Source organism: Globicephala melas, chromosome 3 (genome assembly GCF_963455315.2).
Source record: "Globicephala melas chromosome 3, mGloMel1.2, whole genome shotgun sequence".
NCBI lineage: Eukaryota > Metazoa > Chordata > Mammalia > Artiodactyla > Delphinidae > Globicephala > Globicephala melas.
Genome location: NC_083316.1, coordinates 111,251,454 through 111,278,846, shown reverse-complemented (window position 1 = coordinate 111,278,846; position 27,393 = coordinate 111,251,454). Strand labels below are relative to the sequence as shown.

Genomic DNA, 27,393 nt, shown 5'->3' with positions numbered 1-27,393 from the left:
GAGCCATGGCCACTGAGCCTGCGTGTCCGGAGCCTGTGCTCCGCAACGGGAGAGGCCACAGCGGTGAGAGGGCCGCATACCGCAAAAAAAACAAACAAAAAACACACATATATATATATATATGTATGTATGTATATATATATGTTATATAATATATATATATTGCAAATAATGTTCTATGTCATAAACATATTTCTATGATAAGATTTTTAACAGCTGCACAGTTGGTGACAGTATTCTTAAGGTTTACCCAGCCTTCCCGAGTGATGAACTTTGCTTTCCATTTCAGATTTTTTTTTCCTTTAACAGAAAAGAATATGCCCTCTGTAACTGACAATGTCATGGACATTACTAGGGGACATGGTCATATTTTCTTTAGCCAAACTGCAGAGCTAAGGGAAAGGGCTGATTTATATCTGTGGCAAAGCTCCTGGTCACAAAATTCTGATCACATCTATAAAATTCTAATTTCAGGTGAAAGGGAAGTATAAGTTTATTTTTTCTGAAAACCACAAAGGAAAGGAACAGGGATAGATACCAATGAGTTGCAAGCATCATTGCGTATCGTGAGTGCAAAAATCTTCTGGGAGTTGGGCAGGCCCAGTTGATCAGAGCACGGCAGGCTTCTCATGGGCAGAGCCACTAAGATGTTGACTGCTCAGGTCTGTTTTTGGGTTTCTGGGGCATATACGGCCTTGCCGCAAAGAGTGTCTTATCAGATATGGCACCTTTTTCAGAGAGGAGACAGCGTAAGACTGACCAACTGAATTAATTTTTGGATTTATTGCTAAGTGACTTACTCTCTGTACAGCAAACCTTCTGAATGTTTGCTTGATGGCAAAGGAAGAGAGAGGGTGTTCTTTTTGTTCCATCTCTACTCTCTTTCTTTGAATATCCTCCCCCTTCCCCGCTTGATCCAATGGCTTTATGTCTATATGATGTTTTTTTTTGCTGGGGGTGGAAATCTTAGTTCCCCAACCAGGGATCGAACCTGGGCCCCCTGCCGTGGAAGCGCAGAGTCCTAACCATTGGACCGCCAGGGAATTCCCTATATAGTGTTTCTGATAGTTACGTTTTGTTTCCAAAGACCACTATGTATTTCATGGCAGACACTGAGGGGCTCCAACTGGCATTAAAGCATATTTAGAATCAGAGACCACTTAGAAATAATAATAATAATAATAATAATACTTACTGGACATTTATGATATACTCTTTGGTGTGTTACATTTATAATTTCATTTAAGTCTCAGAAGAGCCCTTTTATTGGCTATTATAATGATCCTCACTTTATAGATGAAAAAACTCAGAAAAGTTAGGTAACTTGCCAAACCTCACACATCTAGGCAGTTGCAGAACTGGAATTCAAAGCTGGTCCATCTGACTCCAGATGCCATTTCTTACCTACACAGCCCTACTTTCTGTCTCAGTAAGTTTAGAAGTCAGGGAACTAGAAGAAACAACAAAATATACCTAACATAAGGCAAAGAGAATTGCTGACAAATAAAATACATCTCATTCCTTCTCCACGTTTAATGTCAATTTTTATACCTTGGCTAAGAGTGCCCTTTATAAAGCTATTTGCTCAAGGTTATCTTCCTCATACCCCGCCCCCATCATCAGATGATTTTTATTTATACTTGTGTTTAAACATCATAGGCAACCCTCAGACTCACTGTATACTGAATTTGCCACCTGAGCAAAGATTCTTTTTCAAAGCATATTTCCTTTATTCATTCTCTGGTTTTTGCCAAGAAAAAAAAAGGACAATTTTTTTTTTAAATAAATTTATTTATTTATTTATTTTTGGCTGCATTGGGTCTTCGTTGCTGTACACAGTCTTTCTCTAGTTGTGGTGAGCCGGGGCTACTTTTCCTTGCGGTGCACGGGCTTCTCATTGCAGTGGCTTGTCTTATTGCAGAGCACAGGCTCTACGGGCGCAGGCTTCAGTAGTTGTGGCATGCAGGCTCAGTAGTTGTGGCACACGGGCTTAGTTGCTCCGCGGCATGGGGATCTTCCCGGACCAGGGCTCAAACCCGTGTCTCCTGCATTGGCAGGTGGATTCTTAACCACTGCGCGACCAGGGAAGCCCAAAAAAGAACAATTCTTTTTGGCTTGCTTTTAACTTTTTTTTTTTTTTTAATTTATCTATCTTTTTGGCTGCATTGGGTGTTCACCGCTGCGCGCAGGCCCTCTCCAGTTGCGGCGAGCAGGGGCCACTCTCCGCCATGGTGCGTGGGCCTCTCACTGCGGTGGCCTCTCCTGCTGTGGAGCACAGGCTCCAGGCACATAGGCTTCAGCAGTTGTGGCCCCCGGGCCCCAGAGCACAGGCTCAGCAATTGCGGCGCACAGGCCTGTCCCCCGCGTCGGCAGGCGAACTCCCAACCACCCGCGCCACCAGGGAAGTCCCACTTTTAACTTTTTGTTCCAGGTATTCCTCAGCTCTAGAATTGAGACAGTCAGGTCTAATTAGCCAAGACCAGATAAATCAAACTGAATTTTCAGATCCGTTGGTTATTTTGGGTTCTACAGAGTAAAAAAAAAATTCTAGATTTCTTCTAAAGGAAACGATATTCTGATTTAGTTCTGTACTGTTTATAATCATATATGCTTTACTTCACGGCTTGAATGCTAATAAGAGCTTCCTAGAATTCATTCCTTAAGAAGTTAAGTCATGGCATCTAATTATTTGGCAGGATGTTTTAAGTATATATAATTATATCTTCCATTTTTGTGGTGGTGGAGAGCCAAGTCATCTGCATCAAGAGAAAATAATACCTGCATTAATGCTACCAGCTAGGATCTCACAGCATTTTGGAAAAACCCACTCATTATAATCTAGGAGTATACTGAGTACTCAATACTTTTTAATCTGCCAAACTAACATCACCCCCACCTTTTTAGATAAAGAACTCAGGCAAAGGGAAATTATACTGAGCCTACTCCATATTTCAGTCCTTTGAGGTCAGTTGTGTGAGTATGGCTGAGACCTTGCACTTGCGAGTATGAAGTTTTAAATCCTGACTACTACCTTGGGCAACTTCCTTCTCTTTTCTGAGTGCCTGTCTGCTTCTTGCCTGATGAGAAAGGACCACTTCTCACAGGTACAGGGCAATGGTGAATAAGATAGCACACTGGGCATAGCTTTATTTGTTTTTGGTTTTTTTTTTGCGGTACGCGGGCCTTTCACTGCCGTGGCCTCTCCCGTTGCGGAGCACAGGTTTCAGACGCGCAGGCCCGGCGGCCATGGTTCATGGTCCTAGCCGCTCCGCGGCACGTGGGATCCTCCCGGACCGGGGCACGAACCCGTGTCCCCTGCATCGGCAGGCGGACTCTCAACCACTGCGCCACCAGGGAAGCCCTGGGCATAGCTTTATAATGACGGGCACCAAGTGATGATTTTCTTCCTCATTCATTCCACATAGTCTTAACTCTTATTCCTCTGTGTTTGGGGACGTTAACTGCAAAACATAGTCAGAAATTGAGAAAGTGGAATTGCAATTTCCAGCCCGGGTAGACCACGCCAGTCAGCCTCGTCAAGCAGGTTGTCTTGGATGAAGGAGAATTTTCAGTCCCACCATTGGCTTATTCTGGCCTCTAGGGCCTTCTTCAGCCTGTTGGTCAGGATGATGTGGTCAAGGCTGCAGAGTGAGAGCTCTCCTCCAGCACACTACTGAGTAGTTGGGTTGGCTGCTATTGCGGGTAAGGAGTCTAGAAGACAGGGACCAGGTTCACCTCTTGCCTTGCCCTTTAAGGTTTAATGTCTTTTGTAAAGCTTCTATCTCTCAGGTCCTGTGGACATCATAATCGCTCTTCTGCCTACATATCCGCAGACCATCCTAGGAAGTACCGTTGGGAGAATACAAGCTCCACCAGGGTAGGGTACCGTGTCTGTTTGGATGACCCTTCTGTCTCCTAGTCATGGATCTAGCACATAGTTGGCACTCTACGGAGCCAAATATTTCTGTGAAGGGAAGGACGACGAAATGTGAAAACAGTTCACAAATCTCAAAGAGATTCACAGCCAGACAGAGGTCCGATCCTAGGGTATCCGAGCTTTATTTAAAGCGCGGACCACTGCCGCTTCTAATACGACCGGGTCCCGGGCAGGACGGGTGCATCTATCTCCTTGCGGCCTTCCCTTGAGAAAGTAGGCCCGAGTGGGCAGGGGTTGGGGGAGGAGAGCGTTTCTCCCCAGGAGGAACCGGAGTAGGAGGAAGGCGCACACCTTGGGTACAAGGGGTGAGGCTGCGCAGGGCGTGCGGAAGCCAGGAGAGCTACGAGGCCCCAGCCATCGCGCCGGAAGAGACATCTAGGCCTGGGGACAGGTGTGTGCCGGGGGAGTCAGGTGCACTGCGCGGCCCTCCCCCGACAGGTACACCCTCCTCCGCCTACGAGTGACCTAATTACAAGGTGCCGGCCGCGCCCGGAGGCGAAGGTGGCCACTCCAACCAGGCTACCACTCGGCGCCCGTTCTTGCCCCCAAGATGCAGGAATCCCACGCAATTCCAGTGTTGTATCACGGAGGAGGCATGGGGTCGCATTTCTAATTTCCGTGATTTGATTTCAGTCGCCACGTGAAGAGCCGAAGCGTATCGCCTTAGAGAAAAAGTCTCCAGCAGCAAGGAGCCACCCTCCCACCCCGACTGCGCCTGCGCCACGTCCGCGCCTCAGCCGCGCAGGACGTACTGCTCTGGGATTAGCCTACTTCCCAGCTGCAAGCCTAGCCCCCTGCTCGGTCTCGGTCTTCCCTTCCCCCTCGGCCTCTCCCTTCTGGAGGACAACGCCCTGAAGGCTAAGGTGTCTGTTACCAGCCTGCTACGTTGCGCCTGCGCCTCGGCCCCTAGCACTCCAGTCTGGCCGCTGATCCGGGCTGGCGCTGCAGTTGCGCAGCTCTGGTCCCGGCCCATCTACCCCGCCGCCTCCTGACGCCGGGCGTGACGTCACCACGCCGGCGGCCGCCATTACAGAGAGCAGAGCTTTGGGGCTAGAGTGAGCGGAGGACGGCCGCGGCCGGTGGCCGAGTACGGAGGGGCGAGCCAGCGGGCCAGCGCTAGTGCCGAGCAACCGCCAGTACCCGCACAAGTACCCCGGGAACCGGCGGCGGCGTGTGTGTGTGGCCCGTGTGCGGGCGGCGGCGCGGGAGGAGCGCGGAGCGGCAGCCGTTTCGGGCGGGTGGCATCATGGACGAGAAGGTGTTCACTAAGGAGCTGGACCAGTGGGTCGAGCAGCTGAACGAGTGCAAGCAGCTCTCCGAGTCCCAGGTCAAGAGCCTCTGCGAGAAGGTGAGCTGCACCTCGGATGCGGAAGCCGCGGCGGGCCGAGCCCGCAAAGAAGAAGGCGGCCATGGGGAGGGTGCAACATGGCGGAGGCCCCGGCCCCCCGAGCCTCCCAGACCGGCGCCCGGCGCGGCCCGGCGGCGGCTCCCGGGCGACCCGGCGCCCTCTGCCTCCCGCGCAGGGATTGGTTGTCGTTACCACCGCCGCCTAAAATGGCGCCGTTGCCCCAACTCCGGGGCTTCAGAGCTTCGCGGTCTTGGCGCGGGGCGAGGTGGCTGTGGGGAGCGGAGACCCTGTGGGTCAGGGTTGGGGACGGTTTTGAGATGTGGGTAAGAGGACTTGAGTTCTATGGCCTGGGAGTGGGGCCTGGGACTCAGGTGAGTAAGAGGCTTTTTACTTGTACTCAGACCTAATTCTTAGGTCCAAAGCTGTCCAGAAGCTCCCCGAACGGCCCTTGTAGACCAGATCTAGGACCTCTCTAAAGGTCACACAGCTTTAGCACTGTCTTGGGTGGTTTGTGTTAAATTCACCGAGATATCTTTTCCAGAGACTTATTTGAAGCGTGTTTTTAAAGAACGTTAGAATCAATTTCTAACCTAGTTTCTACGAATGTCATGGTGGTAGTCATAGGGAGGAGTATAACTTATTTTTCATAGTTGGAAGAATGGAGAATTTGGTGAGTCATACTACATAAGTAGCTTTGGGATTGGAAATCAAGTGTCGGTTTATGATTTATATGCCGACTCAAATTGGGTAGTGTGAAACGCTTCTCTAAGTCTAACGTACTTGGCATTTTGCCATTTCTTTTTAAAACGAGCAACAAACTGTAAGAGCAAATTTTGTATCCTGGCTTTTCCTTGGAAAAGTTGTTTGTATATTTGTGACTTTAAATAGTGGTAGTAATGATAAGAATAGCTGTCGATTGAGCTTTTACAGTATCCCAGATATTGTGCTTAGGTTTAAATAATTTATCTCACAGGTGTTGAAAATGGAATGTTGTAGTCTATTTTAGTAAGGCCGTTTTAAATTACCTATTTCTGATTTGTTTTTTCCAAGGAGTTGGGGAAACAGATAGCCTGTTGGGTTTGTGTTATAATTCAGTTTCCTAAGTAGAGAAAATGATGAGCTCCACCATGAATGTTTCAATTTACCTTTTCAAAATTAACTTTGCAGCATTTCTTTTTAGTTCCACAGAATTGTGGAATATCATATTAGCATTTTGTATTAGTGAAGAATTATTAGAAAGCAATTATGCTGACTTGTTTGTGGCTTGATGTGAAAATTATGTTCATGAGTTTGATGTATATGCCCCTAAAACCGGCTTTTTCAGAAACTGTTCTGTGAATAATTGCAATTTAAGTGAGTCTAACTCAGATTTATTTATCGCATGCTTCGACAAAACTCTCCTATTAGTTGATGAGGTGGCACATAATCTCTTGGAGCTGAATTTTAATGGTAGCATTGTAGTCTTTTGTTGCTTCTTGATCCTTAATTTGCTTACATCAAATGAGGATAATATTTGTTTTAAAGGTTTAGAAATAGGCTTTTAAAAATTATTTAATGTATAGTGTTAGGTCTTAGTTTCTAGGTACTATAAGTGATGATTTTAATGACTTTTAAGGTTGAGTTTTTACTCTGTATAAGACTTTGAGTCAGTAGTTGGCTAGATGACTAGTCATTTGTGTAGAAAACATCGCAAGAGAGCAGTGATGTAATTGGAAGACCACTGGACTGTGAGTTAGAACGGGACACTAGTCCTCTTTCTGCCACTAACTAATTGTGATTGACCTTGAGGCAACCACTTCACTTGGTCCACATTTTCCTGTCTATAAACTAAAATTAAAATAGATGTTCCAAGTTTCCTTCTAATCTTAGATTATACAGTTCCATTTTAAATTAGTACTCTGTGTTTAAATATTGAATGCTTACTGGATATCCAAGATTGCTTACTTTTATGAGATGAATGAAAAGCAATCATGCTTATTCTCAAGGAGCCTGAATCTAGTTGGAAGTCAGTAGTAGATGGAACACAGAAGTAGAGGGTTTGTGTTGGAGACAATAGAAGATAATACTGGAGTTACAGTGGGGTGGCTGAAGCTTGATCCATCTGGTAAATGGTCGTTGTTTGCCACCTGTTTGTAAAACTAAGATGTAGTGAGGTTAATCAATTTATGCTTAAATCTCCCTTGCTCATCTACTGTGTCAAGATTTTAATTCTTAGAGCCAAAAAAAGGGAGAAAATATTTGAAGCTAGATTTCTAAAACATGAATCCTTTTGGGGGGCTATCACACAGCCTTCAAACTTTTTAACTTGTAAGTATTCCAACTTTTGGAGCATTATTAACCTTCCAGACTAAGTTAATTTGAAGGCAGCTCTTTAGGTTTATGGGATAAGATAGGGTGCATGACTTGAAACATCTTTTGTACAAATCTTTTTAGTGAAGCAAAAGTTCTCATTAGTATAATAGGTTTTTTTTCTTTCTTTTGTTCCTTTTAAAGAAATGATACTTGATGGAGATAGCTATTTGATAATAGTTGATTATTTTTTGATTATAAGAAGGAAAGTGTGTTTATAGACAAGGGTGAATATGGTTTTTATGTTATTAATTAGTTAAGCTTTTTTCCCCCCAAGATGTGATGAAGGTCTATATCAAAGACAGGGTTGTTGTGTGTGCGATATACCTTGTCATTTTGGGGATCATAATTTGTTGGTTGTTTAAAAATTTGCTGTGAGTGAAGCAGTTTTGCCTATAGTCACAGGTCTGTAGTCATTTACTACACCTGTATAACTGGACTGGTATGTTTCCATCTACCTATTGGAAGAAGTAAATAGTATCAGCTTGCTTTTGCTTTAACTATAGTAAACAGTCTTTTGTTATGTTCAGCAGTGGTTTCATTTAGGTATGATTTTTGGCTTTGTGCTTTCTTGTCTTACCAAACTTGTGGAGAATGTTGTTTGATAGCCAGGTTTTTTTTCCAAAGGAGTTCTTTACCTAGGTATGCTGTTTTCCATTGCTGTACAAGCACTATAAATAAAATGCAGCATGAGTCTTCCTGCTAGTTGGATGACCTGCAAGTACTTGGCCAAGGTTAAATTCCTATATGAAATGGGTAATATATTTTTGTGAGTCTGTATGTGTGTTTAATTTAAAAGGTGGTTTGGCTTATTTCCATAAAGGTAATTTGAATATTGAGAACAAGCAGTTGTGGGGGGAGCATGATACAGAATATTGTTGTCATCATACTTTCACATACACAGTTCTCTTAACAGGTTTATGAGACAGTTATCCTCAGTTAGAGATGGAAACCACAGCTCAGAAAGATAAAGTGACTTGACTACAGGGGCTAAATTGAGATTGCCTAGGTTTATGGTTTGTAAGCCCAATGTTTTAGTCTTGCTTCACAGCCCCCTTCTCTTTTCTGAGGTAGTGTTAATAATGAAGACACAGATGAATTGGGGCCAGACTGAATTGTAGAATTAACAGCTCTGTAAAAGAAAGCATAATTTTTGTTCTTTAAAGCTTCCTATTCATGTCACATACTGTTGTCCCACTCTCTCCTGGAGGAGGAAACTAATTATTTTTCAATTTGGACGTGGCTAACTGCATTTGCCTCGCAGATAAGATTAGTGAGATGAAAACCCCAGTTAATTTTCTATGTATTCTCAGATAGTGTAAATCATGATCCAGAGACCAAGCTCTAAAATACTCTAATAAAATGTAACTGATATTTAAATTTTTCATTAAGCTTGTTAAAATGCCTTTCTTTTTATCCTCATAGCTTCCACAGTCAAGGCTGTTTGCCTGTGTGTATTCTGTGATCTCCCAGGCATGAAGCGGTAGTGCAGTTGGTTTTGAGTTGACTTAATGAGGAAACACCAAAAAGGTGAACAGTTCTTCTCTTCAGACACACAAGTTCCCCCCACCCCCTGTCCCATTCTGCCTTTGTTTTCTCTATCAGAGCCAAGAGTTCTGTGTCTGCAAATATGGGCAGTAGGACTAAGGTGAAACTCATGCTATAGAAAGAATGATGGGCACTGGGACAGCATTTGAGTTAACAGTAGTTTGGTGTTCTTTTTTTCCCTATCTCATTGTAAGTCAGGTTTGTCAGTTACCTGTGGAGTATTGCTTGTTTAGTTTGGAGGAGATAAGCTAGGAAAACCAGGAGACATTGGGTTTGGGTTGACGCATGGTAGAGAGGGTTGGTGTTTTTTGTTTCTTTGTTTTTGTAAATTTATTTATTTATTTTTGGCTGCGTTGGGTCTTTGCTGCTACACGTGGGCTTTCTCTAGTTGCAGCGAGTGGGGGCTACTCTTTGTTGTGGTGCGCGGGCTTCTCATTGTGGTGGCTTCTCTTGTTGCAGAGCATGAGCTTTGGACGCGCGGGCTTCAGTAGTTGTGGCGCACTCACAGGCTTAGTTACTCCGCGGCATGTGGGATCTTCCCAGACCAGGGCTCGAACTCGTGTCCCCTGCAGTGGCAGGTGAATTCTTAACCACTGCGCCACCAGAGAAGTGCCAGAGAGGGGTCTTTTTTGAGGGCGCTGAGGAGAGGTAGGAAAAGTTATGTGAGGCATAGAACCACCCCCCCACCCCTTACCGTTTTCTTTATACTTTGACCTGTTTCTCTTATTTTCACCTTTTTCCTTACGCATTTCACATTACCATCCTTTTCTGAAAAAACCCTCAACCTGCCCTCTCCTACACAAGTGAGATCTGAAATGGACTAGAACTGGGAAGGGGAAAGATTTTGTTTGTTGTTTAAAATAGGTTTTCTTTCAGCTTCTGGAGCAGAAGTTGTAGAAGAGGCTGACAGAGAGAGGTCTGGTTGCCAGTAAATGGCTGGGGGTGGGGGTGGGGTCTGGAAGAACTGTGAAGAGCAGTCTGGGATTAACAGCTTAATTTCTTCACAATACAAGGTTGCTATTGCCACTGATATATTGGTATTGTGGTTTGGAATGGATAGACAAAGCAGTGACAGAGACGTATGTACTGCATCTGGGTGTTTTCTAAACTGTACATGACCAGCTGGCCAGTCACTCTGGCACACCCTGTCCCCACCTCTGCCTTAGTCATTTAGTTACTACCACCAATGGGAATTTTTACCTTTCTGTTGTTGAGGGGCCTGAAAGAAGGTTGAGAACCTTTGTTCTAGAGTGCACCTGGAAGACAAACATTACCTAGATAGTCATGCAAAGTGTAGTTCACACAGGTTATGGAGTGTCAGTATTATTATTAACTGTGACAGTGTGCATTTGTTTTTGGAATACATTCAACCAAAATTTTTTTATATATATAAATTTATTTATTTTTGCGGTACGCGGGCTTCTCACTGTTGTGGCCTCTCCCATTGCGGAGCACAGGCTCTGGACGCGCAGGCTTAGCGGCCATGGCTCACGGGCCCAGCCGCTCCACGGCATGTGGGATCTTCCCGGACCGGGGCACGAACCCGTGTCCCCTGCATCGGCAGGTGGACTCTCAACCACTGTGCCACCAGGGAAGCCCTAAATTTATTTTTTATTTATTTCTCTTTGGCTGTGTTGGGTCTTCGTTGCTGCGCACAGGCTTTCTCTAGTTGCGGCGAGCAGGGGCTACTCTTCGTTGCGGCGTGCGGGCTTCTCGTTGCGGGTCACGGGCTTCTCATTGCGGTGGCTTCTCTTGTTGTGGAGCATGGGCTCTAGGCACATGGGCTTCAGTAGTTGTGGCTCGCGGGCTCTAGAGCACAGGCTCGGTAGTTGTGGCGCATGGGCTTAGTTGCTCCGTGGCATGTGGGATCTTCCCAGACCAGGGCTTGACCCCGTGTCCCCTGCCTTGGCAGGCAGGTTCTTAATCACTGCGCCACCAGGGAAGTCCATTCAAGCAAAATTTATTATGCTTCCTTTATATGTACTATTTTCACTATTTGTTGAGCTTTGTCTAAATAGTATAATTGTAGGGATCTGTTAGTTGTTTTGCTCTAGTAGCAGGGTTTTGGATTAGTCAGGAGGTTGAACTTGTAGTAAACTCCAGATAGGAAAGATTTTAGAATTTTTGTGCTAGTGGTGATCAAGTTAATTGTGTTTCTCTGGTACCCATCATCTGTAAACTAGCAGTAATGCCTGCTATCTCTGTTGGGTGGCTTTGATTTTCATTAAAAAGGCTTAAGAAGTGAAGTGCTTTAGGATGTGTAGAATTTTAGTAATGAAAAAAACCTCAAAGATCCTCTAGGCCAAGTCACCTTTCACAGATGAGGGAGGAGACTGAGACCCAGAGTGGTTGAATCTCATTCAACATGGATTGTTACGGTGAAAATTTTTAAACAACTGTGTATATAGCAACATTTCTCAGTTCAGTAGATTAACATTTTTTCCCTATGCAGGAATGATTGAGACTGTTTAATTCATGCACATGGGTATGTTCCTTGGTAAAGATGGAGGCCAGTCTGTTGCACGTGAGACACACAGCTTTAAAGAAAGCAGTCATTCATTTTGGTCAGAGGTGAAGATGGTTGTTTTACAGAAACAGATGGGAAAACATCACCTTACATATTTTCTCTTAATATAAATTTAGAATTATCCCTCATCCCTGACCTTTTCTTTCCATTAGGCCCTAAACCAAATAGTAGATACTTGTTTGCAGAACATTATGTGAAGGGTTATGATACTTTGAAAGTATTATAATCATACAGATTTTAATCAAAGAAGACAAATATTTCATAAAATATTAGAGGCATCTGATCAGTATAATTAATGAAAGACAAGTGGTATGGAGAAAGATTTGATAGTTGAAGACAATTAACTAAAGATTCATTTGCTTCCAGGGCTAGTAATATGTCCTACCCTATGTATCACACCAAAATAAAAATCTAGCCACATACACTTAATTTATCATGAACCTTAAATTTTTTTCCACAGTTATGAAAATCAAAGAAACCTACCATTGATTCATAAAAGCAGTATGAAGCAAAATGAAATTCTCTTAGGATATTGAAAAGCTTGATTCTTGCTTGCAAATTTAATTATTTTGCTTTTTATTTTATTTTAGAAAATATTTTTCCATGCCTGGTCAGGATGTGTGTCATGGTTGCCTGACCCTACAGGTATTTTATATTTTTTGGCTGTGCCATGCGGCATGTGGGTCTTAGTTCCCTGACCAGGGATCGAACCTGTGCCCCCTGAAGTGGAAGCACGGAGTCTTAACTCCTGGACTGCCAGGGAAGTCCCAATTATTTTGCTTTTTAAAAAAGTTTTCAAATGTCTTCAGTTTTTACTTGAACTGAGAAGTAAAATTCAAAGATTAATTATCGCTTTTTTTTGTTTTTTGTTTCTCATCTCTTATGTCTTTATGGCTCTATTGGTAGAAGATGTATTCAACTGGGATTAGAGTATGAAATGTTAAATTTACTTAACTAGAGTTCTAATGAACATTATAATTAGTAATCAGATTTTTAATAGAAAAATATCTAAGAACATTTGGCTCCCTATGAATACTCAAAGAATGTGTGTGGACACGTTATACAAGAGGAGAAATAACTGATACTGTATAAACATGGAATAAAAAGTTCAAACCCTGAAATTAAAAGTTCCAGTTAAATTAGAAGATAACACTTTATATCTGAAATAGCTGAGAATGGATACAGTCTTAAATTTATTACTGCACAAGTTAGGCATAGGTCCAGTGGTACATAGGGAACAAAAATTGTTAATATTGTTTTGCTCTGTAATCCCACAATTGAAATTTTCCTGAAAGAAAATAATTCAAATAAACAGTAATACGTGTGTAGATCTGTTCAGGAGCATATTATATAGTGGTTTACAATGATCACTGTAATGCTATAGGAAATGGGGTCAGTGAATATGAAAATTCAGGACACAGAATGAGATGTTGACCAGTTGTAAACTGTAAGGGAATACAAAGAAATGAGAATAGTTTTTGCTGGTGTGGCAGAATTGAGAAAGCATTCTTACAGTCTCACCGCTGAAATAAACAATCTGTTAAGACTTTATTGTTTTCCAGTCATTTTACACAAAGAATTTTTACCTTGTAATCATTTTGTATTTTAAAATGGTTCCTTGATTTAATAAAAATGCATAAATACGTTTTTTCTTTTAATAATTAAAAATGCATAAATGCATTGCGTGGCTTTTTCTACTGTGTAAGTTATGTAGGAATGATATCAATGTTGTATATCCTTAAGGAAATTAATAGATATATATAAGTGGTTGGTAAATCTGTTGTTGGTTCATGTTTTTTTCTTTTACTTGTCTTCCTTGAAAAATCTTGGATTGGATGATCTGTTGGTCTTTTGGTCTGTTTTAAATCTGATTTGTTTGTAATTTCATGTTGTTATGGTGGTTAGGTATGGTCCATATCTAAGACTTACTTAAGTCTACAGGTCATTGGCCTTATTACCTGATGTTTTTATAGGAGGTTGAAAATAGAGTGAGATTTCTGAATCCGAACTCAGAATGCTGAGAGGATGTTAATAATAAATTAATGCTCCTGAAGGTTGCTGGTCTTTGGGTGAATCTAAATTTTTAAATTTCAGGAAGGTGTAAAAATTTTTAACTTTCCACAGTTACTTGTGATAAGCTCTCATTAATGGAATTGCTTGTTCCAGTTTTAACCTTGTTCTAGGAAGGTTCTTCCCTTGAATTCATTCATTTCAGTCTGTATCATTTGACTGAATTTCAGTAGGGTTCCAATAAATAAATCAGTACGGTGCTAGTTACACTGTTTCTTAAAACTTGATCTTAATTCTTTTTTCAAATATGAATTATATTAGCTGAGACATTTGAAGTCCCTGAAAAATGTTTTAGGGGAAACAAAAGTTTGAGGTGTGTGTGTTACTTTTGCTTCTCTGCATGGTTCAGGTGACATGAGGCTTTAAATTATGGGAGTCAGAATACCAGAGAGTGAAAAGGTAGTTATTAAAAATTTTTTAGTCTCTAATGTTAACTAAGTTACCTTGAGAGTCTGGTTGTACCATTTACTTTGAGTATTAAACCAGAGATTTGAAGTTGTATAGCTATCTTTGAAACTGATGGTTGGTGAAGGCCTGGAGGCACTAAAGGTGACTCATTAGAGATCCCATTGGGTGACCCATAGAGGGGGGTTCTATTAGGTGCTTCTGGGATTTATAAGGCCTGACTCCTGTGATAGAAAAAGAGATGTCTGAGAGAAGCTATGCTATGATTAGTTTTCCTGACTAGAATAATCTTTAATAAGGACGTCTACAGTCTTCTTTGTTGTGGTGTTCCGGGACTAGTGTATTTTGTGTAGTGATCATCTGAGAGCTGATAAGTTGAGACAAACCCCCCAAAAGTACGTTTTTAAAAAAAAATTTTTTTAATAAACTTATTTATTTTATTTTTACTTTTGGCTGTGTTGGGTCTTTGTTGCTGCGTGTGGGCTCTCTCTAGTTGTGGCGAGCGGGGGCTACTCTTGGTTGCGGTGCGTGGGCTTCTCATTGCGGGGGCTTCTCGTTGTGGAGCACAGGCTTAGTTGCTCCACGGCATGTGGGATCTTCCTGGACCAGAGCTCGAACCCGTGTCCCCTGTATTGACAGGTGGATTCTTAACCACTGAGCCACCAGGGGAGTCCTGCAAATTTCTTTTAAGTAGGACCTATCATTTCATTCATAGCTGTTTTCATTAGTATGCACTGGTGCTGAAAACATCAGTCCTGGTATTAATTCCAAACAGGTTTAGTAATGGAATATGCCTAGTGAACTTCCACTTTTTAGTAATAATAAATTGGGAAGTTGGAATTACTGTAGAGAGATGGATTATATGTATTTCTTAAGAAATAACTCTTTTTGAAACACAGTGGAAATTTTTTCTAAATTTAAAAACGTTAGATGAAATTAATAACTAACTTTGTGATGTCAGTGGTTGGTAAATGTCCTGAAATAGGCTTCCCAAAATGTTTGGAGACTTGAAAATAGTGGTTCTTAAACTTGGCAGCACCTAAGAAAGCACTAGTATAGGGTAGGGAGGGGAGACTTAAAAAAATTATTGACGCTTGGATCCCACAGACAAAGATTCTGACTTAATTGGGAGAGGAGTAGTTTGGGCATCTGGATATTTTTAAAGAGCTTCCCAGGTCATTTTTTAATGTGCCGCTAAGGTTGCATACCACTACCTTAAAACCAGTCCTTGACATCCTTGGTTGTCACTCAAAATGTAATGAGCAATGGCTCATTAGCAACAATTCTCTTATGATATTTTCACCCGCATATTGCAGTGTGTTGCTTTCCCTTGACCCAGCCTCCCACTGTACATTCTGGGACACCATTCCATACTGCTGATCCCAAATAGAAGATGCTCAATAAATGTTGATTGGGTATATGAAGTAAAACACTTTAAACCCATTCTCAGAACAAATTACTTTTACCTTCTTGGCTTAACTGACTCTCCCTGAGGAAGTCTTGTACCTTCTCTAGTAGCCCTCCCAGGTGGATGGGTTCTGCATCCTTCTATTTGAGGATAAAATTCCCTGTGTTTTTCAGGCTTCTGTCCTCTACCTAGATACCTGGACATTTTTCCTTACGGTTATTACCTGCTATTTCTTCATTCTCCAGAGAACTTGGTACCACTTTCCAGGTTTGTACTTATGCTGTTGTCCTGGCAGACATCCATGGCTCTCCCTAAAGATGACCTGTCTCAGTTTAAGTTCTTGATTCCCTCAAAATATATATTAAGCGCGTGGGGCATTGTTCTAGCGAGGTGCTGTGTAGACAATGGTGGATAAAATGAATCTGGTGATAATTTTTTAAACTGTCACTTTGATTGTTGCATGGAAATTAAATTGGAGGCAGGAAGACTAGAAACAGGGAGTTTTTTGTGGAGGCTAGCACAGTAATCCAGGTTAGTTGATGGTGTCTTGGACCAGGATATTGGCAAAAAAGATAGAAGCATATGGATTGAGATGTTTTGGAAGGAGACTAGGCAAGACTTGTCGGTGGGTTGGTCCCTGAATACTGGTGGGTGGCCTTTAAGCTCTACTACACCTCAGATATCCGTATCCACAGCCCTACCTCTGAAATCCTTAATTCACTAATCAAATTTTCTGCCAGTGGATCTTTGTTTTAATACTACTTTGATTAGACTTGTTTTCAGTCCATATCCATGCTCCATTCTCCTCCTACATTTCCTAGCTGGGTGACCAACTGTCATCATGGTTTGCCTGGGTACAACTGAGGCGTTTCCTGGGAAGCAGGACTATCGGTGCTAAAAACCAGGGTAGTTTGTCAACCTGACCCCACCCCGGTCTGCTCTCTTCTCTACTCTTGCGTGCTATGCTTTAGCCATGTTAACCTTTTCTGCTTAACTCCTTGGACTTTATACGCATGATTGCATCTGCCGCTGTTTGATGTCCTCCAGTTTCCTATTCCCATCCCATTTCTGTAGCTCCCGCCCATTATTTGCACCTCAGGCAGTTTTCATAGCTCTCAGTTTTTGTGAGCCCGGAACACTGCTGCTTACTCTAGCATGTCTTAGCACTTGGCCCTTTCTTTTGTAATGATCTTTTATTTATTGTCTGCCTCTCCTGCTCCACTGTGTGTGTTCATGGGCTGTCTTGTTTGTTGTGATATCTTAAAAAGTGGCCTCCACCAGTTACTCTCTCCCTTTCTTCCATGGCACTTAATACAGTCTGTACTTTGTTACTTGATTACTTGTTTGTGGTCGTTCCCCTATACCCCCTCCCCAGCCCTGGTGTGGGAATGATCTATCTTTATCTTGTTCACTATACCTCCAGGGGCTAGCACAGGGCCTGGCACAGAGTATCACTCATGGTTGAGCAAATGAATGATTATCTCCCAGTTCTCTTCACAGTTTTTGGCATACAATAAATGATAATAAATGTGTGTTGAAATGAATAAAAGAGTTTCTACTGAGTGGAATATTATGTTGCTCTTAAAAGTGATGTTTGAATTTGTGGTTACATGGGGGAATGCATAGGATGCCAAACGGTTTTCTGAAAGCAGCATAAAAACCATGTATATTGAATAGTCACAGTTGTAAAATGAGAAGTTTATGTTTTGATATAAAGAGGATAAAAAACCCAAAATACAGACAAAATTTTAATGTCTTCCAAAAGTCTTTTTTTTAAAGTAGGACTAAGAAACCTCTCCTCGTAGCCTGGAATCCTAGAGTGCATTGTAGTTAGAACTCTAAAGCTCAGGAACTAGGTACCTGAGTGTCTTGCTTCATTTTCATTTATTGTATATGGCTGCTAATCATGATCTCTTTAGCACTTAGATGGCAACTGATAGATCTAAAACTCATGATACTGATGAGAGGAATGGGACTATGTATCTTGATACATTTTTTTTTTCTAGGTATCAGAGGTGAGATAGCTGGTGGATAGGTTCCAGGCATGTCTTGCCCCCTTATTTTAATGGGATCGTAATTATCTGCAGTTTCATCTTATGCTGAGTCTGCCCCTTTAAAGCTATATTAAGGGTAACTTAAACATATCTTATGTGTAATTAAACATATCTTTGTTAATGTTTTTTAATGTGAAATGTCTTGGTTTATTTTTCTCTATCTGTAGGCTAAAGAAATTCTGACAAAAGAATCCAATGTGCAAGAAGTTCGATGTCCAGTCACTGTCTGCGGAGATGTGCATGGGCAATTTCATGATCTCATGGAACTGTTTAGAATTGGTGGCAAATCACCAGATACAAATTACTTGTTTATGGGAGATTATGTTGACAGAGGATATTACTCAGTTGAAACAGTTACTCTGCTTGTAGCTCTTAAGGTAATTTCAATTTTATGTTTGAGCATTTTGAACTGGGTATGGCAGTCCTCTTGAATGTCCTTTTTTACCCAGTGATTTGTGGTTTTCTCCATCTGCGTGTTAGCTTTTAGAATAAATCCCCACATTTAGGAATTTAGATATTCAGGTTTGGGACTTAATAAATCATAGGTCTATCTTCATTCTGAATGAGGGAATGGTACAGAATAAAAACAAGAAGGTTATTTTCTAAGGAAGAAAATGCCTCATGATTTAAAAATGCTAGAAGGCTGATTAAATAGAAATTTTAGTTCAGTAATTTGGGATATGAGAGGTAATATAATTACCTTTCTAGGTATTTTTGAAGTATTTTAAAGGAGCAAAATATTTCAAATATTGGCATGTTTATATCCGTTGACACAGTAATCATATAATTAAAATTGTACAGAGGAAGAAGTTTAAGAGGAAAAGAGCTTTACTTACATGAAAACATAAATTGTAGCATCTTAAATGTCAGAAAGAATTGATATAAATATCTAATGGTAAGTGAATTTCTAAATTATGGCTTACCTCAATGGAATAGTTTGCAGCCATTAAACATGACATAATCTAGAACAATAGAAATGATAATTAAAGAAAGCATGTTGTTTTATACCAGTTGTAGCTTTGGGAAATATACAGAGATCTGAAGGTGAAACACAAAATGGTAAAAAGCTTTTTTGAGATGACCTTTCTCCCTTAAAAGAAATTATTTGACTTTACTTTTGGGGAGATGATTTTATTTTAAAGAATATGTAGAATGGTAAGATAGCTGCCAGCGTCTTCTAGTACTGGAGAAGCAGTGAGATGTGGTTTTGGCAAGAGCTGAAGTTTAGGCAATTAACAAAGTGTAAGTGTTCATGAAGCTACAGGTCTGAATCATGTAAAGTGCTACAAAACATTTTTGGAGGTCATTATGTTCTGCATCTGTAAATTGAAGGAGTTGAATTAAATGATGGAAAGTTTCTGCAGTGACTCTAGATGCCATGAAAGTAGCCTTGCAAGCTAACCTGCACTTAAAGCCCAGGATGAATCCCAGTGCTCAGAGGAGGAATAAATATGCTACCTTTAAGAGTTCATGTTTGTGTTATGCGCTGAATTGTGCCACCACCACCCCTTCCCCAAATTCATATGTTGCAGTCCTAACTCCCAGTACCTCAGAATGTGACTGTATTGGAGGTAGGGCCTTTAAAGAGGTAATTAAGGTAAAATGAGGTCATACAGGTGACCCCTAATCCAATATGACTGGTGTCCTTATAAGAAGAGATTAGGACACATACAGAGGGAAGATGAGAAGACACATGGAGAAGATGGCCGTTATCTAGCCAAAGAAGAGAGGCCTTCAGAAGGAACCAACCCTGCTGACACCTTGATCTTGATCTTGGACTTCTAGCCTCTAGAACTGTGAGGAAATAAATTTCTGTTCTTTAAGCCTTCCATTCTGTGGTACCTCATATGGTAGCCCTAGCAGACTTAATACAGGGGAAAGGAAACTTAAGCAAATAGTGCTGGAACAGTTGGGCATCCATATGCAAAAAATGAACTTAGCTACCTCATACCTTACAAATGGATCAACGTCAGCCATAGATCTAAATATGAGTGCTAAAACTGTGAAACTTCTAAAATAAAACATAGAAAATCTTTGTAACCTTGGGTTTGGCAAAGATGTCTTAGATATGATACCAAAAACACAAGCCATTAAAAAACTGATAAATTGGACTTCATAAAAATTGATTTTTTGTTCTTCAAAAGACATCACTAAGGAAAAAGTACTTGTATTCATATATATATATTTAAAACCTATAAGAAGACATAAGTTTTAAGTGGACAAAATATTTGAATAGATGTTTCACCCAAGAAGATATATGAATGGTCATTAAGCACATGAAAAGATGCTCAAACCTTAGTCATCAGGGAAATGCAAATTAAAGTCAGAATCAGGCCCATTAGAATGGCTTTCATCAATAAGGCTAGTAATACCGTATGTTAGTGAGTTTGTTGGAGAGATTAGAAACTTAGGAATCTCTCCGAGAAAAATGAAAGCATATATGCGTACAGAAACTTCTTATATGTGGTATGATCATAAGAACATTATTCATAATAGCCCAAAACTGCAGACAATCCAAATGTTCAGTCTACTGGTGAATAAAAAACCAAAATATGGCTATATATGGTATAGCCATACAATGGAATACTGTGCAGAGCAGTAAAATGAGACAAACCACTGATCCATTCACAGATGAGTCTAAAAAATATTCCGCTAAGTGAAAGAAGCCAGACACACAAAAAAACTACATATTGTATTGATTCCATTTATATGAAATTTCTAGAGAAAGCAAATCTCAAGAGACAAAGTATCGGTAGTTGCTGAGAGTGGGAGTCGGGAGTGATTGCAGACAGGCACGAGGGATCTTTTTGGGTTAATGGAACGGTTCTAAAACTGGATTGCAATGGTGGTTGTATAATGTAATAAAAAAAACTCATGGATGGAGTTTTGCAGCTGGTGACTATGCGTGGGATAAAGTTAGTGGTAGTGAGAGTTTGATTTTAGTTGAAATGGGGTTGGCAGATACCCCATGGGATAAATGATCTGTAGGTGTGATTTCACTTTTGTGTGATGTAGGGGTGTGGGATGTTTTTTCCAGCAAAGTTGGAATTCTGTTTCCCTGTAGAATGTTTGCTGGGTTTTTATTTGGTTTTTGAAGGAGCCAGCCGTTCATGATTTCACATTTGTTGTTTCAGGTTCGTTACCGTGAACGCATCACCATTCTTCGAGGAAATCATGAGAGCAGACAGATCACACAAGTATATGGTTTCTATGATGAGTGTTTACGGAAGTATGGAAATGCAAATGTTTGGAAATATTTTACAGATCTTTTTGACTATCTTCCTCTCACTGCCTTGGTGGATGGGCAGGTATGTAGGTCTTCTTGAAACTTACATTGGTGATTATTTTCAAGAATCTGCTTTCTTACATTTAGGTGCCAGTAACTTGTTTTTCCATCCTCACATCCCTTTGGGATTCTTCTATGAAGTGCAGTCTTTGTGAGGGGCACTGAACTATATGTTGGGACCATAGGGGGATGGAAAATGTAGCCCGTCCATCCTTTTGGGCTGTTTCTGGACATGTCAGGGAGATGTAATTAGCTATTTACTGGTCCCAGTAGAGCAGCAGTGCACAGAAGAAACTGCAAGAAAATTCTGTGAGAAGGAAGATAATTGTCTATGATGGAGGGTAAGGTCAGAGAAATGTTTTCAGAAGAGCTGATTGGGGTTTGGGTGCAGTAGGGATGGTTTATCAGGAAGAAAGGGAGTGTATTCCATAGTTTAGAGTGGGAGGCAAGAAAGATAGATCTGCAGAAACAAGCCTGGTTCTGGCAGAACACAGAAACACCAACAGGGCCGAGTGATGTGGGCTACAGCCTGCAGCTTAGTCCACAATGTTTGTAGTTTATTTTAAATGAGGGTAATGTTGTAAACCACTCTTTTCAGATCTTCTGTCTACATGGTGGCCTCTCACCATCCATAGATACACTGGATCACATCAGAGCACTTGATCGCCTACAAGAAGTTCCCCATGAGGTATTGCCCTTATTTTTGGTAATAAAATCTTTTCAAAAAACTTTTTAGAGAGAGGAAATATTTAATTGTAACTTAGTTCATTGTATGTATTTTCTTGTTTAATTCTCAAAAATGATCATGTGGTATGAGCACTGTTGTTGACCCCATTCTTAAGAAGCTAAGGTTAAGAAACCTACCAAGATCACAACAGCTCTGGGACTGGGTTTAGGACCTAGGTGTTGGTTGTCTTAAGAGCTTCTCCCTTAGTTACTAAACTCTGCTGCCTAACATTGAAATTTGCATACACTAGGCAGATTAATTAGTTAGGGCTTGTTGCTATTGGGACTCATTGATGTAGGCTCTGCCTCTTAAAGACACCTGGAAGTAGTTTGTTTATTTGACTCTATCTGCAAAACCTTTTACCATTTTCAGCCAACACCATTCAAAAAGTGACGTAGTAGGTGCTGCTTCTGGTGAATTACTCAGATCATATATTTTAACCAATTTTGCAAAAGGCAATCTAAAATATAACTTGCTTTTTAGGGTCCAATGTGTGACTTGCTATGGTCAGATCCAGATGACCGTGGAGGTTGGGGTATATCTCCTCGAGGAGCTGGTTACACCTTTGGGCAAGATATTTCTGAGACATTTAATCATGCCAATGGCCTCACGTTGGTGTCTAGAGCTCATCAGCTGGTGATGGAGGTATGTTCTGTTCTTTGATTTGATTTTTAAGTAAACTTAATGAAGGAAGATCTTAGGAAATTTTAAATTATATGATATAGTGAGAACATGCCATGTATTCTTCTGATGAATTTGCCATTATAGCCTTAGCCTTTTCAGTAGATGCACACTAGAATTAAAATCTCAAACTTTTGATCCAAATGAAATTCATAGGTAAAATGTTTTCAGAGAACTCTTAATGACTGAGTAGTGCTTGGGGTTTAAGGCTGGGAAAGTAAGATGGGGGAGAGTGAAAAATAATATTTTATGGTCTCAGTTTTATTTCATGTATTTAACATGTGTATGTATGGAAGAGAGTTTGGGAAGAAATACACCAAAATGTTTAAGTGGTCCTTTAGATGATAGGATTACAGGTGATTTGAAAGAAGAAGCTAAAGGGAAATGGGCTAAATTCTTAGCATAGGACATTGATTAGCATACTTATAAAATTAAGGTCCTATTTAGATTAATACTAATACAGCTGTATTGTGATTATCAATAAAGTCTGACTTTGCTAGAGATAGGGAAAGAAATTTGTGATTAATACTTGAAAAGTAACTCATGCGTTCAGATGGGCTTTGAGACAATGAGGCTGGAGTTCCTAGAGGCGCCTCTCCTTTATACCTTGGGCAGTACAGGTAATACCTGTACTGACTGAGGACAGAATTAATAAGGTTCTGGTCTCCAGGAGTATGTGTCTGCCTCTACAAGAAATGGCCATATACTCATTCTTGTATCATGTTTAGGGCTACTGCAATAAGAGAGGCTGAAGAAATGCTGTTATTTACTGAAAGTCGGGTATATAAGAAGTAGCTTATCCTTTTCTGATCGGTGATTTTTTTTAGGGATTTTCTTTTTATAGTAGACAACTTTTATACTTTTGGGAAAAAATAAATACGTTTGGTTCTTTTTTAAGTTGGGCAGAAGGAGTGTTCCCTGGTGGTCTAGTGGTTAGGATTCGGTGCTTTCACTGCCATGGCCTGGATTCATTCCCTGGTCGGGGAACTGAGATCTGAGATCCCACAAGCTGCACGGCACAGCAAAAAGAAAAAAAAAAGTTGTGTGGAGTACGAAAATTATTGAATCATCCAGAAACAAAGCAATACTTTTTAAAAAGCCTTTTGGGCAGAAGGGGAGATATTTTTTTCCCCTCTTGAGAGAAGTCACATTTAGTTGTGTAAATAAGGGAGTAAAATAGGGGATTATTTTCTGTTCTTTTCCTTGTAGGGATATAACTGGTGCCATGACCGAAATGTAGTAACGATTTTCAGTGCTCCAAACTATTGTTATCGTTGCGGTAACCAAGCTGCAATCATGGAACTTGATGATACTCTAAAATACTCTTTGTAAGTATATACACTTGAGTCGTTGGTTACCATTACTTGAATATATTAGTTTTAATGTGAAGTTGAACAGTTCAAGAGCTTATGCTAAATCCAGATTCCAATTGGATTTTTTAAAGTTTCCTTTGAAACACATCAACAGAAACCTAGATCCTAATATGAATTATTAGGGATTTAACTTTTAAATCCATGTTTTTATTGTAGAGTTAATAAAATATATCCTGAGGATGAGATAATAGATAACAGTACCTTAGGCTCTTTAAACTTTATTTATTTAGTAGAATCCTTCTTTCAAATGGTCTTAGAAGGAACTACAGATATACAGAAGCATATCGTCTAGCTGAAGTTGCCTTGGTTCTTTGAGGAGGCGTGCAGCCAGAAGACCCTTATTAAATGCATGATTAGGGTTCTCTTAATACATTAAGTTATTGGATGGGGGGAAAATGTGTAAAAATCTGCACGGGGATGAAATGTACAACATGGGGAATATAGTAATATTGTAATAATTGTATGGTGACAGGTGGTAACTAGACTTATCTAGATCATATAATTAATGTATAGAAATGTATAGAATTAATTGTATAGAATTAATGTATAGAATTAATGTATAGAAATGTATAGAAATTTCAAAACACTGTTGTACTTTTGGAACTAAAGCAGTGCTGTAAGTCAATTATACTTCAGTTTTTAAAAAAACAAACTATTAAAAAAATGTGTAGAGTCAAAGACTAATATTCTTGATTTTAATTGTCAGTACATTGATGTCTTGGAGTATGAACAACAAATATGTCTTGTTTTTCAGCTTGCAGTTTGACCCAGCACCTCGCAGAGGCGAGCCACATGTTACTCGTCGTACCCCAGACTACTTCCTGTAACGAAATTTTAAACTTGTACAGTATTGCCATGAACCATATATTGACCTAACGGAAATGGGAAGAGCAACAGTAACTCCACAAAGTGTCAGAGAATAGTTAACATTCAAAAAACTTGTTTTCACACGGACCAAAAAGATGTGCCATATAAAAATACAAAGCCTCTTGTCATCAACAGCCATGACCACTTTAGAATGAACCAGTTCATTGCATGCTGAAGCGACATTGTTGGTCAAGAAACCAGTTTCTGGCATAGCGCTATTTGTAGTTACTTTGCTTTCTCTGAGAGACTGCAGATAATAAGATGTAAACATTAACACCTCGTGAATACAATTTAACTTCCATTTAGCTATAGCTTTACTCAGCATGACTGTAGATAAGAATAGCAGCAAACAATCATTGGAGCTTAATGAACATTTTTAAAATTAAGTACCAAGGCCTCCCCTCTACTTGTGAGTTTTGAAATCGTTTTGTTTATTTTCAGGGATACTGTTTAATTTAATTGTATGATTTGTCTGCACTCAGTTTTTTTCCCCTTCTCAAATCTCAGCCTCATGTTGTTCTTTGTTACTGTCAGATCCTGGTGAGTTGTTTTGAACAGAACTGTTTTTTTTCCCTCCCTCCTGTAAGACGATGTTACTGCACAAGAGCACTGCAGTGTTTTTCATAATAAACTTGTGAACTAAGAACTGAGAAAGTCAAATTTTAATTGTATCAATGGGCAAGACTGGTGCTGTTTATTTAAAAGATACATCAATTGATAAATTTTAGAATTTGTAGAATTCTAGGTAAAGAAAAATAAAAATCAAGGCCACTACATAATCTCTCTCGTAACTCCTTGACATCCTTCAAATGAATTTCAGGACTTATTTGTAGTCCAGATAGTACAATATGTCAGATTGCCAGCATGCTCTTTGTGGGTTCTTCTTCCTGCATATTGTCTGCAAGAAAGGAAATGAAGTCTCTGCTGCTTCAGTAAGACCTGATTGTAAAACCATATAAATCGAGATTTATGTTTTTCGGGTTTTGTTTTTTAATGAAAAAAGCATGTTTTCAGGTAGAGGTTAACAAACTAAATAATGTATCTACTTATCAGTCACTGCAGTTTCTGGTTATAAATATTGCTATGTAATGTGGACACTGTAAGATGATTGACAGAGTGGTAAGTTCTTAACGAATATTTGTACATTACTTGTCACGTGATCTTAAAGTTAAATTTGTCTCAGATAAGATATAGCTGTTAAAGCATTATCCTGTATTATGCTCTTTAAATGATACTAGTTAAACCAAATAGAAAACTGTTGCTGGATCATGGCTTAGTGTTATGTACATTCACCCAAGGACAAAAATGGCATTTGAAATGAAGTGGCGGTGATAAGCACATACTGAGTTTTTCCCCTCCCTTTTATTCTTTGAATAGGATTAGAAAGTTAAAACAGGTTTTCTATGGAAACTAATACTTCATTGTCTTAAGCTACCAGGGTAGACTTCAAGACACTTAATCATTAATTGTGTGGGTATAGTAATAAAAGTTTCTTTGCTTTGTACTGTGTTGAACTTGGAACTGATGAGGAAATTTTTGCATTTCTCTTTCTAAGATGCTTGAAGAAAATACATACACAATATATATATTTTTTAAGTGGTCCACTTTCTATTTTTTTGGTAGCTCGTGGAGTTGATTGTCCAAAAGCCCTTAGTTTTTCCGCATTTCTCCCTTTCAATTTTACTCTTTTATGCTTTCATAAGAAATACGTCCCTTTGTCTCTTTTTTGTTTTGTCAGTTTATGCGTTTTCTTTCTGACCGAACAAATAGTTTATTAATGTGCAGTACATAATCCAGTTTCCAACTGATCTATTGATACCAAGCAGTGATTTTTCAGGTCCTGTGATCAAAATTGACTCCAAAAGAACGAGTATCTTGTAATTGGTGTGTTATTGTCATTCAGGTACAACCTCTCTAAAGTAGACCTTGTGGTTAACAGAAAAGGGCTTGTCGGGACTTCCCTGGTGGTCCAGTGGTTAAGACTCTGAACTTCCACTGCAGGGGGTAGGGGTTCAGTCCCTGGTTGGGGAAGTAAGATAATGCATGCCATGTGGCATGACCAAAAAAAAGGGGGTGGGGTGGGGCTTGTGGCCAGACTGGCTTGGGTTTAGAATGATTACCAGGGTTTAAATGAATTGGCTAATTGTAGAGAATAATTGGACTTTGGCCATCTAATCTAGAAAGTGTTAGTAACCTACCTGATTATGAAATGGGTAAAGAAAATGCATTGGTGTAACATTGTAAATCAACTATACTTCAATAAAAAATAAATTTTTTAAAAAAGAAAGAAAGTGCATTGGTAAGTATAGTAATTTCCTTTAAAAACATATAATTGCTGTTGCTGATTTCTCAATTAGTAACAGATTAAAATAGAATTTTCAGTTTTACAAAGCTTGTTCAAAAAAAATGAATGTTTTTGAGTGTTCTAGACTGAGGACTTGGAGAAATTTGCTTTGGAACTTAATTTTATAAGGATAAAATGAATTGATAAAATTATGTGCTCATTTCTTAGGTTGAATATCCTAAGCAAACATAGATGACTCTTCCTTTTCTTGGTTGCAGTAGGTGTGTTTTAAATAGAAGTGTAGCGTGTCAGTATTGGATAATTTTTCAGAAAGACCTAGCTTTAGCTTAATAGGGAAAGGATTTTTTTTTACTGTGGTTCTTAACGTTGATGCCCACAGCGGTTATGATTTAAATTATTTGGAGGAAGGCCCAGGCGTAAGTATTTTTAAGTTTCCCAAGTGGTTTTAATTTACGTCTAGATTTAAGAACCGCTGCTCAGTTTCCCAACTACAAATTTAAGAATATTG

General features: G+C 40.0%; 1 protein-coding gene across 1 annotated transcript; it reads left to right on the top strand.

Annotated features, from left to right (window-relative positions):
* Positions 1 to 4,700: 4,700 nt before the first annotated feature.
* PPP2CA (protein phosphatase 2 catalytic subunit alpha) lies at positions 4,701 to 26,181 on the top strand. The gene is made up of 7 exons (XM_070045195.1): positions 4,701 to 5,285; positions 17,814 to 18,023; positions 20,781 to 20,954; positions 21,531 to 21,620; positions 22,143 to 22,304; positions 23,550 to 23,668; positions 24,468 to 26,181. The coding sequence occupies exons 1-7, from the start codon at positions 5,184 to 5,186 to the stop codon at positions 24,538 to 24,540; spliced, it is 930 nt and encodes a 309-aa protein (XP_069901296.1). The 5' UTR covers positions 4,701 to 5,183; the 3' UTR covers positions 24,541 to 26,181.
* The last annotated feature ends 1,212 nt before the right edge of the window (positions 26,182 to 27,393 follow it).